This window comes from Pyrus communis, chromosome 3 (assembly GCF_041283825.1).
Source record: "Pyrus communis isolate YQ-2024b chromosome 3, ASM4128382v1, whole genome shotgun sequence".
Classification (NCBI taxonomy): Eukaryota; Viridiplantae; Streptophyta; class Magnoliopsida; order Rosales; family Rosaceae; genus Pyrus; species Pyrus communis.
In genome coordinates this window covers 12,190,652-12,206,730 of record NC_142567.1, presented here as the reverse complement: position 1 = coordinate 12,206,730, position 16,079 = coordinate 12,190,652, and the positions used below count along the sequence as shown (strand labels likewise).

At 36.7% G+C, this 16,079-nt stretch overlaps 1 protein-coding gene across 3 annotated transcripts; it reads left to right on the top strand.

Annotated features, from left to right (window-relative positions):
- Positions 1-1,065: 1,065 nt before the first annotated feature.
- LOC137715112 (rho GTPase-activating protein 7) lies at positions 1,066-15,200 on the top strand. Of its 3 annotated transcripts, none has more exons than XM_068454339.2 (22): positions 1,066-2,048; positions 2,844-2,880; positions 3,881-3,957; positions 4,770-4,840; positions 4,917-4,995; positions 5,111-5,255; positions 5,345-5,464; positions 6,637-6,714; positions 6,890-6,945; positions 7,032-7,101; positions 7,450-7,537; positions 8,481-8,724; positions 10,358-10,579; positions 11,199-11,546; positions 12,108-12,157; positions 12,341-12,401; positions 12,488-12,571; positions 13,370-13,483; positions 13,576-13,745; positions 13,945-14,014; positions 14,316-14,522; positions 14,695-15,200. In XM_068454339.2, the coding sequence occupies exons 1-22, from the start codon at positions 1,992-1,994 to the stop codon at positions 14,878-14,880; spliced, it is 2,634 nt and encodes an 877-aa protein (XP_068310440.1). In that variant the 5' UTR covers positions 1,066-1,991; the 3' UTR covers positions 14,881-15,200. The 3 variants fall into 3 exon arrangements, with proteins under 3 accessions (XP_068310440.1, XP_068310439.1, XP_068310438.1); XM_068454338.2 differs by having other exon boundaries at positions 1,077-2,048; positions 2,841-2,880; XM_068454337.2 differs by having other exon boundaries at positions 1,077-2,048; positions 2,832-2,880.
- Positions 15,201-16,079: the final 879 nt, after the last annotated feature.

Sequence of the window (16,079 nt, the reverse complement as noted above, 5' to 3'; positions counted from 1 at the left end):
TCTACTATTCCCGTTTTGTTGTCTTGTTTATGTCTCCTTTGTATTTGGTTGAAGGAGACATCAACGAGACACCAAAATCGGGACAGCAAACCCCCCAATGCACATATACATGCAGCATGGCACGCGCACAATGAACTATTTTGATAATTCAATGCTATACATAATAGGAGGAGGATTCGCTCATCTCCAAATCTCTATTCCCTTCCCTCCCCTCCTATTTAAATGGTTACGATTAAGTCATATCAAATTTTGTATTGATTTTTTTTTATAGAGAGAGAAAGATAAAAAAAACTGTGAGAGGACGGGATGGAAATGAATGAAAATAGGAGGGAAAAAAATCCTACTCCCATGTATATTAATATCTCTGTCATATCAAAAGCGGTGAGTCCAACATCAGCATATTTAGGAGTAGGATGGGAGATAATCCTCCTCTGCATATTTAAGCATTAGCATCAACTGCATTGTCCCTATGATCAATTTGACCCTAATCATGAGAGGTTTTTTAGTGTGACTGTCACACGGGATGGTACACCACCTGTTGCTATATAAATGGTAGGATATGTATGTTAAAAAGTTAATAATTTGAAAAATAAAATTTCTCATCACTTACATAAAAATACGTGATATACTCCGTCACAATTAAAAATTTCTCCCCGGCCATTGCTCGTCTGCCACATCCCATTAACAACCCGACATACGTCTAACGAATTCTTACCATTCTTAACCACAGGTAGAATTGTTAAATGACAATAACTTTTAAGACTGAATAGCACTTGCCGTGGTAAAAAGGGCGAAGTTGCTGTTACTTTAAAAAGAAACTTTAATACACATGGAATATTGAAAAAAAAGAAAAGCAAAACACATGGTATGATTTGTATTTGTATGTCCAAAGTACAACTGTTGGTGGGGAGAGTGTAGAGTCCAACTGTCCAAGTCTCTTTCAGGGCCCGTGACGAAGGGAAAGTAACGCGACTCTTTCGACTGATTATTATTAGGATATGAGAGAGAGAGCAGGATTCTCTCAATTTTTTTCTTCTTCTCCCTCTTATTTAAGCGGTTATTGATACTTTTAAGGAGAGAAAAACAAAAAGAAAATTGCGAGAGAAGAGAAGAGGGCTTACTCTTAAAAAAAAAAAAAAGGGTTATCTCTCTAGAGTCTAGATCCTCTCCGCTTCCAACTGCCAATTTGGTTTTGTTTTGTTTCCCCTCCTTTTTCCTTCCCTCCCATTGGTCAGATTTCTCCTCCATTGAGACTTATCGTCGACTGCACACGACCACACCCTCTCCCTCCTCCTCCTCCTCCTTCACCTTCAGTTTTAAGCAAGTAGGTGAAAAGCAAAGCCCCCCCTCTCATTACTAATTAGTACCCCCATTAAAATACTACCACACCCACTGCTCCCCTCTACCTAATCCATTTACTATCATTTTCAATTTTATAAATAAACTGCATTAACGAGTTAAATTATTTATATTAAACAAAATGAAAGATTAAATTTGCGTTATGCATAGAAATTATTATTTTTCGCCGGTAAAACGCCATCTTTATTGATTATTATTTAATTATTAACAACCAAAAAAACAGAAGCAAAGCAATTCCTGCTCCTAGGACTTGGTAAGTATAACAAAAATAGAGATCCATAAGTCATCTTTTTGGTTGCTTTCACTGTCATCCTCCTCCTTGTTTATCTTAGCCAGGCACTCAGGCAGCGCAGCAACTCCGGTCGTTGCCCCTCCTTATGAACTCCAACCATCTTTCTCGCTCTCCCCCTAAATCTTAAACCCTAGAAAAAGCCTCTCTCTCTCTGTGCAAAGTTGCCAATACTCTAGAGAGAGAGAGAAAGGGCTTTTGGTTTCAGATCGCGGATATCTCAGCTCAGCTCAGCTCGCTGGCCGATCTACGCCGTCTCGGCCGAGTTCGCTCAATGGGCGGCTCGGACGATTGAAATGCTGGCTGCTGCTGCTCTCCGCGATTTCGATGTTAATCGGACAAAATGTCCGCTTCTTTAGCTGCTTTTGAGCGCCCCCTACGGCCTGCTGCTTCTAACACGGTACTCTTTCTTCCTTATTCTGGAAAATTACTAGAACTCGATTGGTTTTTCTTCATTTGTTTTATTTTATTTTTTGAATATTTGCTTGAATTCCTTTAGCTGGCTTTTGTGGGAAGCCACCAAAGCTGATGTTGGTGAAATGCGGTTTTTCATTTTTTTTTTATTTTTAATATTTTGGATTTCCTTACATCATGGTGGAATGTCCGTTGCAGATGTTGTGAAAATTCGTTGTATTAGATTGATTTTGTATCCATTTTCTGTTCTGATTGCTGGAGGAAGGTGTAGAATGGAAAACAGAAGGAAAAATAGACTCAAAGCAATGGGAACACTTGTTGGTGTGGCAATGCACTTGTCGAAATTATTGAACTAGTGCTTAGGCCGAGTTTAATCTGCTGTTTTATTTTCAAGTAATGTGATACAGATTTGGAATGTTTTGTTTTATGATATGGAACACAAACTTCATTAAGACAAGACGGATGCAAAACAAGATAGGCAAGTCTAGGATGAAACTGCAATGCGTTTCCTTTTACCCGAACGAACCCAAACATGCCCAAGTTTGAGGGAATTGACGGAAACTTTGCTATTTTAAAGAGAAGTCAATGTTTTTATCAATCCTTGATTTTTCAAATGAGTTCTTAATTCTCAGAATTGCAGTCTGTTGGTTATCAATGTAACCTGATCGTGTTTCAAGTGTTCATTTTCATCCCTTGTGCTTAATTTGCAAATTAGTTTTACTTTGTGCTCCGTCGGTGGGTAATATTTTCATTCCTTCTAACACATCAGATGATCCAGCAGGTCTTCAAGAGTGGCCCACTTTTCATTTCTTCTAAAGGTTGGTAAACATCTCATGTTCCTTACCCCGCTCCCCTTAAACAACTTTGGCTGCATTTCCAGCATGTTTATGTATTTGTTATAGGACTCATTTGACTTTGACGTGATTACATTAGTCTTCGAAAAAACACTGTAAATATGAAATTAGATAATTTGCCTTTATAATGGTATCCGTATTTGGAAAAAGTTCTTTATAATCAGCATATCAATTCGTTGTATACATTAATTGCTTTGACCATTGACCTAATGTTTATCTGTTAGGTCTATGGAGTGTAGTACTAGGAACTAAGTTCTTTGGAAGTCTCATAAGATTGAATCATCCTCTTTTTAGACTTAATAGAAGATTAATGAGGGAGATAACAATAATACAACAGAAATGAAAGGAGAGAAATGGAGCTAAATCTACCACTCGGAAAATAACACTCCTAAAAGAAACACCCAAGGCACATATTTAGTAAACAAAACATTTTATATTCACGGATATTGATATCACATTCATTTATCTGATTTATGGATTGATAAGTTGCTTTGACCTTATCCGATATCCGTGCAGCATCTTATGTAATTCAAATAAACCGCATGATAGGCATTAGAATATGTTTCTAAAATCTGTTTGTCGACTTTACTGTTTCAAGAGAAATAACTTCTTTTGCTTGGTCTAATTAGTAATTATGAACCACTTTTAATATATTATAAGTATTTAAAATATAGGACGAGGAGTTCTTCCAATGAGTGTTTATTTAATTTTTATAATGAAAACCTTCCAAACCAGTTTATGTTGCATCCTATATGTTAGAGGTCTTGGGGACAATTGAAGATTTTGCTTCTTTCCTCTCATCGATTGATATGTTAAGAGTAACTCGGTTTTTGTGTTTGATTTTGTCAATGGGTCTTTGAACTTTTAAACTTTTTTTTTTTCTTTTACGCATTTCATAGTTTGTTGAATCACCTCTTCTTCTCTCATTATTTATATATTCAGTTTTTATTTATTGACTTTGCAGGAATAGGCTGGAAGTCCTGGAAGAAGCGGTGGTTTATCCTCACACGGACTTCTTTGGTTTTCTTTAAAAATGATCCTGTTAGTATTAATCAGTCTTCTATTTACCTCTTTTTTGGTTATACCAATATGTTCAGGCTTCCTTTTGCTTTCCTTTTCCTTTTCCATAATTTTCCGCATTAGTCTGCACGATTCAATGTAGTTAATGGAAAAATTGGTTGGTCACTGAATTGATGTGTGAGTTGTATTGGTTCTATAAATGGTGGACTTGGTACATTTAGTTTTGATGGTTTATTTGTTGGAATAAAAGGTTCACACCTTAGTATGTTTGAAAGATATTACTATTCTACTATGTGAAGAGATATTGAAACTTCTTCTATTGCCTCATGAAATGGGATGAATCCCTATTCAGACCTTCATAATGTGATCTCGGTGATATGTGAAATTGTTGTTGTGGAGTTGCATATGTTCTCTTCCTTTAGTGTTCTTGTGTTCTCCCCACTAAAATGCATGGTATCCCATTTCCACCATTCCTTATTAAAATGTTACATTCTCGTCGAATAACTGATTGGAGTACAATTTCAATTTAGTCTGTATTTCAAGTGTTTGCTGGTTGGTTATGTGCTGGATTTTCCATAATAACCTGCTAAACTGAGGTAGGACCTTATTGATTTTTGTGCGTGTGCGTGTGTGTGTGTGTCTCTCTCTCTCTCTCTCTCTCTCTCTCTCTCTCTCTCACTCACTCACTCACTCACTCACTCACTCACTCACTCACTCACTCGTAGTCTCGTACGCACAGACTTGCTCGACAGTTAACTGCAAAGTGAATGTTGTTTTTGTTTTTTTAATTTTTTTTTTTTTAGGAATGAATGTTGTTTTACTTCTTTGTACAGAGTGCACTTCCACAAAGAGGCGGTGAAGTCAATTTGACTTTGGGGGGCATTGACTTGAACAATTCTGGGAGGTATGCATGGCAACAATGACTGTTTGTTTTATTATTATCTGCAATCTGACTAATACATGCAACTGGTTTCATGCAGTGTTGTTGTTAGAGAAGATAAAAAGCTTCTGACAGTTTTATTTCCTGATGGACGTGATGGGCGGGCCTTCACTCTTAAGGTGACATTTTTGTGATATTTTTTTTTGAGAATTATTTGAATATATAATATACTTGCATGGTTTCTGCTGATATGTAGCATGTAAGTAATAATTATATGAGTTTTCAAAATCACAGGCTGAGACGTTGGAAGACTTGTATGAGTGGAAGACAGCCCTTGAACATGCCCTTGCACAAGCTCCAAGTGCTGCCCTTGTAATGGGACACAATGGGATTTTCCGTAATGACACGAATGATACACTTGAAGGGTCCTTCCATCAATGTTTGTACTTTTTCATCATTACACATTCAATGTCTCATGATTTCATCTATCTTGAGCTGGCATATTTATATATAATTTTGGGCTTTCAGGGAGAGATAAAAGGCCTGTTAAATCTTTGGTTGTTGGAAGACCTATTCTTCTTGCGCTAGAAGATATTGATGGAGGTCCTTCCTTCCTGGAGAAAGCTCTTCGGTTCCTGGAAAAGTTTGGTAAGTTGTGATCCATTTAATATTAACAAGATCTCAAACTGAAGGGAAAATTCCTTATTATGTGTATGTAATATCACTATATACAACATAGTAATTTCTGAAGGTGTTAATGTTACCCTAGAACCCTTACTTATTCCAGACAAACTTATGGAATAACCTTTGTTTACCCATCATGTTTGTCTCGTGCATCTATCTGTATCCAATGTCAGATTTACCAAAAAGTCAACTAAATACAAATTTTGAGATCGGATCACAGGTTTTATGTTTGAACCGTGATCCGGTTTGCACGATCCAAAACGCGGTGGGTTTGCAATCTTTGCTGAAATGGGTGATCCATTCTCCTTCTTCAGTTTTAATTTTTCATCTCCTTTAGGCAAAAGATTATTTAGCATTTTGGAGTTGTAGGAATTCTGAAAACTTGAAGAAGACAAAGAGGAACAGTATCGGGGAATCCTCTCCTCTCCTCTTTTTTTTTTTTTTTTTTTTGTTCTTTATTACTTTTACCAATGCCAAGAAATAATATGAAAAAAGCTTAGAGAAAATAATGTATTAAATCTTAACTACCGAAAGTGGCTTCAGCTTGGTAAAGTAATGTATAATGTTTATAATTACTATAATATTCGTTTACATGCGTGAAAATTATGCAAGCTATTTACCATAAGGAAAAGAATCCAGATAAAACTTTAAAATGAACCCATAATACTGTACCAAGTATACCCCCTAGCGTACTCCATTCCCATAAACTACCGTACCTTGTACCCTTTCCCGTTTTACTTACTGAATTGACCCACGCCCCATGCAACATTGAGGTGGACATATATGTTGGTGTTTTTATCATGTGCGGATTTTGGGAATTGATGCATTTGACACCCTTCATCTGTGTCAGCTCATTACACTCATATCGGAGTATGCAAAGCATAGAATTGTGTCTTATTTCACATATTGGCTATGCAGAAGTCAAGATACTCCCTTGCATACCAGTGTGGAGACATCATCAGTACAAACTGTTAATCCTAATTGCGTACGAAACTATCTGGAAGCACCAGTCTGGGAATTGACTCATTAAGTCATTATACTGGGAGAGATACCCGAAGAAAAATAACGTTAAAAAATATATATTTTTGAGGGTTATACTAAACAGTTTTATAATTTGTAATTTATTTGCCCCATAGGTACTAAAGTTGAAGGAATATTGAGACAGTCTGCGGATGTTGAGGAGGTAGAACGTAGAGTACAAGAATATGAGCAAGGTATCCATTTTATTCAAGTTGAAAGTATCTGCAACGTCTGGTGGATTCTGAAAACATAAGAGATTCTATTGAGTCTCAGTTGGATTTTTTCACTTAATTTTAGCTCATGCCCTCAATTTTCTTGGAAGCATGCATTGATTTCCAGCTTAGTCCTAACTGTTTTTGATGTTTGAAGGCAAGACTGAATTTAATCCGGATGAGGATGCTCATGTTGTTGGCGATTGTGTCAAGGTACTTTCCAAAATTTGTTGATGTCATTCGTATTCGGTATGAATTATGCTTTACTTCAATATTTAGTCAAGCTGTTTGATCTGCAGCATGTTCTGAGAGAGCTGCCCTCTTCTCCAGTACCAGCATCTTGCTGCACTGCATTGCTAGAGGCTTATAGTAAGTTTAGCTGTATGTTGTGCCTTGTGAATTCGTAAATCAGTTAGTGGGTTCTTTGTTTATGTGGGGAATTAAGTAACAGGAATAATTTATGAGACTGTACAACCACATATGTGAAGTCATATTGCATAGAAAAGGTTGGCCGTTAGTCTCATGTGTAGTTATCCTTCTGGACATATTAAATGATACTTTTATGCATGATTCAGAGATTGTACCAAGTCTCCATATCAATGTTTCTGTCCTCTCATATTTTCCTCAAGTTTCTGAATCATTTGTACAAATGATCACATATATTTTAGTAATGGAATAAAGTTTTTTAACTGTTTGCTCTGTGTTCTCTTTGACTAGAAATTGATCGAAAGGAAGCTCGGGTTAGTGCAATGCGTTCTTCAATATTGGAGACATTTCCTGAGCCAAATCGCCGTTTATTACAGAGGTAAGCTGTTCTCTTACATGATGTGAGATGTCTTCCGTTGGTAAACCTTAAATGGTTTGTCAATGATGGCCTACTCATAATGTTTGATATGCCTAATTCTGTTCTCTTACATGAGGTAACCTGTTGCCTTACATGATGTGTGATGTCTTCTTCCTTATTCCTTCGGCCTTCTGAGTCCTAGTCATAATGTTTGAGATGCCTAATTTTGTAGTGCACTTGTACATAATGCATGAGTTTGAGTTTTATGGGAACTAGATTTTCATAAGTTGGCTAGGAAGGCATGCATGGTAGTTTGAAAGGTGATGTACCAAACAATATATAAGCAAGGATGAAGATGTCAGGATTGGTTGAAATATTGGTTTTGAGGATTCAAGGATATATTCATGAAATATGGTTAAATATTATGAATACAACGGATGCTTGTTTTAGAAGTTGGAGATTTTGTACGAAACTTTAGGAAATGTTAATCTAATTAATAGAATGTCAGTTAGATGTGTAAATTTCATAGTAGATTGTTGATAAATAATGTGACATGTCAAAAGCTCTCTCTCTGAGCATGAATTTGATCAAATAGTTCTTATTGTTTTACAATATAACAGTCACCTCTTTGTCTATACATTTATTCGATAAATGTATATATATGTGTGTAACAGTTACTGCTAAAAACTTACTAGGATTAGTTCTGCAATTATTGTAAGTACTACATGCATAGAACTCTGATGCATGAGATTACTTAGAAGCATGCAGGTACTAAATTTTTTGCAAGAACCTGTTTTGAATGTTAAGATGCTTTAGGAAACAAAGTTTTATCCACGCTGAGTATATCATATTGTAGGGACAACTACTACATATTGATCTTTCTCATGGATATGCATTCTGTTCAAAATTATGCTAAACAATCATATTGGTCTATAACTTGCTTTTCTCCTTTTTCTTTTTGCAGAATTTTGAAGATGATGCATGTCATATCTTCTCACTCTGATGAGAATCGGATGACTCCATCTGCAGTTGCTGCATGCATGGCACCCTTGCTCTTACGCCCTCTATTAGCTGGTGAATGTGAGCTGGATGATGACTTTGATCTTAATGGTGATAATTCTGCCCAGCTTATTGCTGCTGCAAATGCTGCAAATAATGCTCAAGCAATCATCACAACTCTTTTGGAGGAGTATGAAAACGTTTTTGATGTAAGACTGCTTAACGATAGTTGGTTTATTACATTCTGTGTTCTTGGTATTTCTTAAGGTGGATCCTGGATTTATAATTCTCATTCTTTTGAACTGCATAAATTCATTTACTACAGTCAACTATAATAATCGTTGAAACATGTGAGGATCTCTACTGTCCTTTTAACATCCCCTTTTGTCGTCAATTTGGGGGGGGGGGGGGGGGGGGGGGGGCGGGTACCATGGGCTTAGTGAAGATTGGTTGAACTAATTTTCCTCTTTTTTTTTTTTTTTTTTTTTTTTTTGTTGAGAAGAAACGAAAGAATTTTATTAAAAAGAGAGAATTTACATAAGTGGAAAAGAGTTCCACCTAGAACTGGGAGTAAGTAGCAAGGACCTTTGATGTAATGCTAATTAAACAATGGTAAGGCTAAACCGTATCATTTTAACGGCTGCTAACAAATCCCTTAGTATAGATTGGTTGAACTAATGAAGCTACTGGTACCAGTCATAGGTGCATGGTCATAACAACCCAGACTTAGTTCCTCAGAGATATATCTTGAATGTGTTGATATGATGATTGTAGGAAGTTTGTGAGGTGTTAGGTTGGTACTCATGTTGGATGTTAGATTCATTTATATATCTGAGTGTATTGTAGGGAGCACTATAGAAACTTCAGCTCTTCAGTGGCGGTTTAGGCTGGGGTGGGGGTGGTGTAGAGTGACTAGGAGCACGAAAGATTTGATGTTAAGCCTCCTTTGGGATACCAGACTGGACATGCTAATATTTTGGATGGGACCTAATGAGATGGTTAATACATTGTGGCTTATCTTTGCTTGATCTAGGACAAGATCCAGTCTTTGTGAGTAATGGATTACCAGCTTATTGACATGTTAGTACTAGTACTATATCATAGGTAAGGTCTCTATATGTTGCGTCCATGACATGGTGATAGTGCCTGCTTGAGATGGCATCCAACTCCTAAGTGTCTTTGTGAATGATAGAAAAAATTGGATGCAGTTTTAGTTGTTGAAGAATTGGTTGAGGTGTATTGGCTGAAGAAGAAGGAAGGTGTTGTCGTAAATTTGCCTTCCTTCTTGTCTAAAGTTATGTGTCTTGTCAGAGATAAATGCTTATCCGACATTCTGTCAACTTTTCCAACACTGATAACTTCCTATGCAGGCGATGTGTTCTATCAAATGATAGGGCTATGGGGTTTCAACTGCAAATCTTGCATTTCACAGTAGATGATAGGAGATTTCATTTTTGGGATTAGTGGGTGCTATGCTAATTTATCTTTTGAGAGAGATGTCAATATCTACTTCTGTAGGAACCTTTTATATCACTCACTCTGTAATACACTCAAATAATTTACTTCATTTTACTTTAATTGTTTGAACATTTTGTTTTCCTGGATGCTATCTTTCTTTGAGCGGCATGGCTCATTGTCAATTAGATGACATCTCTAGTAATTTTAGTACAAAATAAATGATATATTGTTTAAACACAAATTGAGATAAAAAAAAGTTACTTTTGCTGACACTGATTCTTATGGTCTTCCATTACATGCTATTACAAAGGCTCTAAATCTTAAGTTCGTGTTAGATTTTTCAATTATGCAAAGTGGTCTTCACTTGTTAGGCTTTTGTTTCAGGATGAAAATCTTATAAGGTGTTCCATCTCCGCTGATTCTCGAATTGAGAATAGTGGAAGTGAAGATTCATCTGACGATGAAAATCTTGATCTGAAAGACAACGGTTACCATGATGCAGAAAATGAAGTTGATCCGGAAACAGATGATGACCCGGATCGAGTTCATAGTGGAAAGTTGAGTGAAAGCAGTGGTTATGCTGGCAGTGACCTCTATGATTATAAGGTTCTCTCCCTCTGTCTCTCCCTCACACCCGTGCTTGTGTTATGCTCTGATTTATGTATGGTTTTAAGATTTTTTTTAAGTGTTAATGGCGGGTTTAGAGTCTGTTTCTCTTGTGTGACGTTAATAGGTTATGCCTTCCTATGCTGCTGATTGCGTTGACTTTCACATAATTGACGCCAGAAATGGCTTTGGGGTCCTCTGTGAGTTATATGATGTAGTAAAATTATATTTCATTAGTTTGATACAAACACCGGGAAGATGTTTGTAACATTATGCTGGTGGTTCTAGGTGGAACTCTTTTCCACTTATGTAAATTCTCTCTTTTATATAAAATTCTTTCGTTTCTTCAAAAAAAAAAAAAAAAAACATTATGCTGGTCATCTGACCAGATACTGCTAAAAGATCTGTCACTTTTACCTCTTTGGTTTAATTTTTTTTTTTCATAACCTTGGTCTTTGATTAGCTCTGGGTCTTTAGGAGTCTAAGGGACGTACTGAGTCAATTAACTTATATGCAAGTTACTTATTATTCCTTTTTGATTTGATTTTCTTCTCTGTTGAAATATTCAACTGCTGGAGTTATAATATTTCTGATTGACATGCAAGTTGGTGTCATACAGGCATTTGGGGTTGATGATTCAGATGTTGGATCACCTAAAGGAAATCATGCGTCAGCTGAGAGTTCAAGTTCACATGTTCCTCAAACCATCAGAGATCCAAATGTTGAAGTCGTGGAAAGAGGAAGCAAACCAATTAAAGAAAATGAAAATTTAATTAGTGAGACAGAAACACCTAGTGCATCACCTGCTGGAGATTCTTACAGATCAATGGGAGAGATTCTGTCAGCAATGGATCCAGGGCATCCTTTACCAGTGTCTGGACTTGAATCAGGAACTGTGAAGAAAGTGGCCAAAGTTACAGGCTCCCATCATAACACAAAGCGATCGGCATTTTGGGGAAGAAACAATGTGAGTTGTCATTTGTTGTTATCTGTTTTGTTTGAAGTTGATTTTCGGGTTAACCCAAGCAGCAGGTGAATTAAAATCTCAATCAGTAAAGAAGCGGTTTTATTTAGCTGATATTCAATAATCGGTTTTATTTAGCTGACATTTAATAATCAAACTTGATAGGTCTTCCTTCTTTTAAAGTCAAATTAACTCTGCATGAGAGAGATGTGGATCCCCTAATGTTTTAGACAAAATTGAGAGATGGATTTTTTGTATTGGGTTTAATTCTTTGCATTGAGTACAAAATGATTTATTTGATACCTCTTACAAACTGTATGGTTTCATTATCATGGAGCTTGTGCATCATTTATTAGTTTGTTGACTTTTAATGTCCTCTTCTTTTCTTGTTTTCAATGTGAATTCGGAATCTAGATATTTTTTTGGGTTTTAATCAGTATGTGACATGATAGCCTTATATTTGTGCATACGCTTTGTTTTACAGGAGATAATAGCTTAGCCGGCTTTTACAGTTTTGTTTTAAAATCCAGTGGCATCTGACATTCTTCATTAATTGTTATACAGGCAAGAAAGACACCGTCAGTGGAATCAGTCGATTCTTCTGGAGAGGAAGAGTAAGTTACTCATCATATGCATATGTAATTTTGTACTTTGTTGTAGCAACATTCTTAATCCACATGCTACCCTTTGTTTAAAGCTTTACAACTTTTAAGTAGCTGTTAACAATAATCTGATATGCGCTGTAAGTTCTACAGTACTTTCAGTAAGTTAAATAATTTGGTTTGTTGTTTTTTTAGGCTTTCAATTCAGAGGCTTGAGATTGCGAAAAACGACTTGCAGCAGAGGATTGCGAAAGAGGTAGCTATACTTCTGCTTGACTTATTGTAATGTCAAATTATAGAAACTGGTACTTTTACTAACCGGATTAGACACTCATGTTATAGGCTAGAGGAAATGCAATTTTACAAGCTAGTTTGGAGAGAAGGAAGCAAGCTTTACATGAGCGGCGCTTGGCACTGGAACAAGATGTATGTTCATGAAAATACGCCAGACTAATTTTCTTGCTCCCTTAATGTTTGCATTAGAAGTTTATCATGCTACATTTTATATTTCTGCTTGTTTGGTAGGTAAGCTTAAAACAAAAATCTATCTGCATGAGTCAACAATTTGGAATGAACAAGTTTATAATATTAGGACCTGACTAGATAATAGAAGGAATGGAACAAAGGATGTGTTGTATATTTTTGCCTGCATTCGATGATGTTCTGGGGTTTAATCTTCAGTTTGACACCAGGAGGTTGGCTTCCGAATTTCTTTTACATGAGTGCAATTGAAACACAATAACCCTTTTTGGACTTTCTAAACTGATGCACTTCTGTAGTGGAAATAATACCTCACAATTACACCTCTGGTCTGCAGTTTCCAAATGCAATTAGACAGGGCAAAAGTTCTGGTTCTGTCAGTTGCATAGGCAACTGGCTAATGTTCGTGTACAGCACATTTTATTTTATTTTATTTACAAGAACACTTAATTATTAGTAATTTAATAAACTTGATCAAGTTACAGAATTAGACTTGATGTTAAAACCTTCTTACTGGTTTTTTTTTGGTGAAAAATCTGCTTACTGTTGATCAAAAGAAAATAAAACCTCCTTACTATATTATTAGTTCTAGATTGTCTATCTGGGAGCTAGATCTTAGGTGTGTGCATGTATAGTATTTAAGGAAATTGATTGGTAGTACTTTGCTTCTTAAAAGTAATTTCCCTCTTTGCTTTTTGGCTGTGTATTAGATCTTCGATTAACTATCCGTTAATGATGATATAGGTTTCAAGATTGCAAGAGCAGCTACAAGCTGAGCGAGATCTTAGAGCGGCATTAGAGGTTGGTTTGAGCATGTCTTCTGGACAGTTGGCCAGTTCATGTGGCGTGGATTCTAAGGTTTGTGTAGATTGTAAAGGATTTGTTTTATTTTAATTCTGTTTTATATCATTTATCCAAGCCAGATTCTTATAATAAATTCTGGTGTGAAGACACGGGCTGAGCTTGAGGAGATAGCCCTTGCTGAAGCAGATGTGGCCAGGTTGAAGCAGAAAGTTGCAGAACTTCACCATCAACTTAATCAACAGCGACAGCATCATTATGGTTCTCTCTCTGATGCTTGTGACCGTTACCAAAATGGCCAAAATAATAATTCCCAACAGTGAGTGTGCAGAACCCATCTCTTTCTCAAAAGAATAAAAAATGCTGTAGTAAACCCAAGACTTGTAAACATCGGAAAGTAGATTGCTATATGTTTTGAGGGTTTCATCAATGCAATTTACAGAACTTTAGTACTAATAGGAATTTGTTTGGATCAGGTCAAGAATTTCTTTTGATTTTAAATTGTTTGCTTTTTGCAGGAGGTTTCTACAGCAAGATTTTGATGCAACCCTTGCCTTCTGTAATCATGAAAGGAAACAAAGGAATGAGGTGAGGTGTTATGTTTTTTTATCTTCGATACTTCATACTCCATTTTAGGAAGCATTCATACTTGGATATTTTTCATTGATATGTTAAATGTTGTTTTCTCGATGTTCCTCTTCCTTTTTTTCTTCTTTTTTTTATTTTTTTTATTTTTTTTATTTTTATCCTTGCACTACCTATGTCTCTCAGTTATATAGTCATCCAATTCCAACATAGCTGATGCTTTCACGTTTATGCCAGATTTCATCACATTTTTATTTCAACCTTGTACTTAACAATCCAGTACTCCTTGACTATTTTGCTACAGGAGAGTTTGCTGGGGGCAGATTGGAGGACTATCAAAGGCCAAATTTTAGCATCTGCCAGCAGTACATGGCAGCCTTCTAGGAAGCAATTCATGGATCCGGCTAGCAGAAGTGAATCAAAAAATACTGATGCATCGACAAGTTTGTCTGTTGATGAGCTTTCTGCTGTTGATTCTGCTTCCATGCCATCGACTTCAAGAGCCCCAGAGGCAAGTGTTTCTTTTTTGCTGCGACTGTCATTTGTAGCTTGTGGTTGAGCTTCTCTCTAAAAATTAAAATTTTGCTATTTTGTTTCTTCGAAATCTTATCTTGTATTAACTCTGGAATGGTTCCCACCTCATTCAAACAATTGTAACGTATTGATGTTGACTATGGTTCCAGGCGGTGGATTATCCAAGGCATCCATCAACAGCATCTTCTGCCTTGGTAGAACTAACAACTCGCCTTGATTTCTTCAAGGAAAGACGTTCCCAGCTGATGGAACAGCTTCATAATCTTGATTTAAATTATGGCACGACATCTTTGCAAGACTCAGTTTATAGACCATCATCTCCACCGTGGAATTGACTGGCGGAGGAGGTACCCATCAAATGAGTCGGAAGAATGCTGGACACTGTGTTGTATATTCTTTGACAATGTTTGCATATAAATAGTCATGTGGTACTCTTGTCTGATAATCTTGTTTCATACTTTGCTCTTTTTGTCTTTTCGTAGTGGGGATGTGAACGGAATTCAGGTGAGAAGTGTGTTCATTTTGTTCAGTGTATTGATGATTCCTTTTGTTGGGGTGACAAGGACCCTGTAAACTGTAAACAAATCTTCTGTTGTTGTGTCCATAGGTGAGGTGGGGTGATGCTATTGAATTATAATATTTTGCATTCAGCAAACTTTTTGATGTCACCCTACATTTTTCTTACCGCATACTTTAATTTTTGATCTTCTTCAATTCATTCAATCCGATGACTGAAAATTAAGAGAGGTGTAATAGCACCGCCCTTTTGTTTTTGTTATATTCAAGAGGGGGTGTGTGATGGCACCGCCCTTTTTTTATATTGAAGAGGGGGGAATCAAGTCTAGGGGAGTTGAGAGTAGAGGGGGTAAATGCTCACAATCATTTGAGCTAAAATCTCCCTTGTTAATTCTTGTGATGATTGTTCATTCCTTGTATTCATTTGGGGACTGTATTTAACACTTTGACTTTTAAACGGTAGTGATTTCATTATAATTGTACAACAAAGTTTACATCCTTTGCAAGAACAACCATAGAGGAATTGGAGAACGTTTTGTGTGTACCTACAACATGGGCCCGTGAATAAGCAGCCTGTGTTAAGATATTGTGTTTCAAGGATAAGCAGTTGAGGATTTGTTAAATTTCAACGTAAAGGTGTCAAAATTGTGTGTAAATACAAAAATAGACACGTTGATAGCGGTGGAAGTGTTGACGGCGATGGTGATGGTAATGACAATGGCAAGGGTATGATGGTGGTGTCAATAGTGGATTGTGGTGGTTGGTAATGTAGAGGTAGCAAACTAGTAATGGTGGTAGGGGTGGTGGCGACGACGACAATGATGATGGCAATGACAATGGTGGTGGTGTGATGGTGGTACTAATATTGGGGTGTAGTGGTTGGCATTGTAGAGGTAACAATGGTGGTAGGGGTAGTAGCGATGATGTCAACGGTGATGGTAGCGACAATGGTGAGGGTATGACGGTGGTGCCAATAGCCAGGTGTGGTAGTTGATAGTGAAGAGGTAGCAATGGTCGT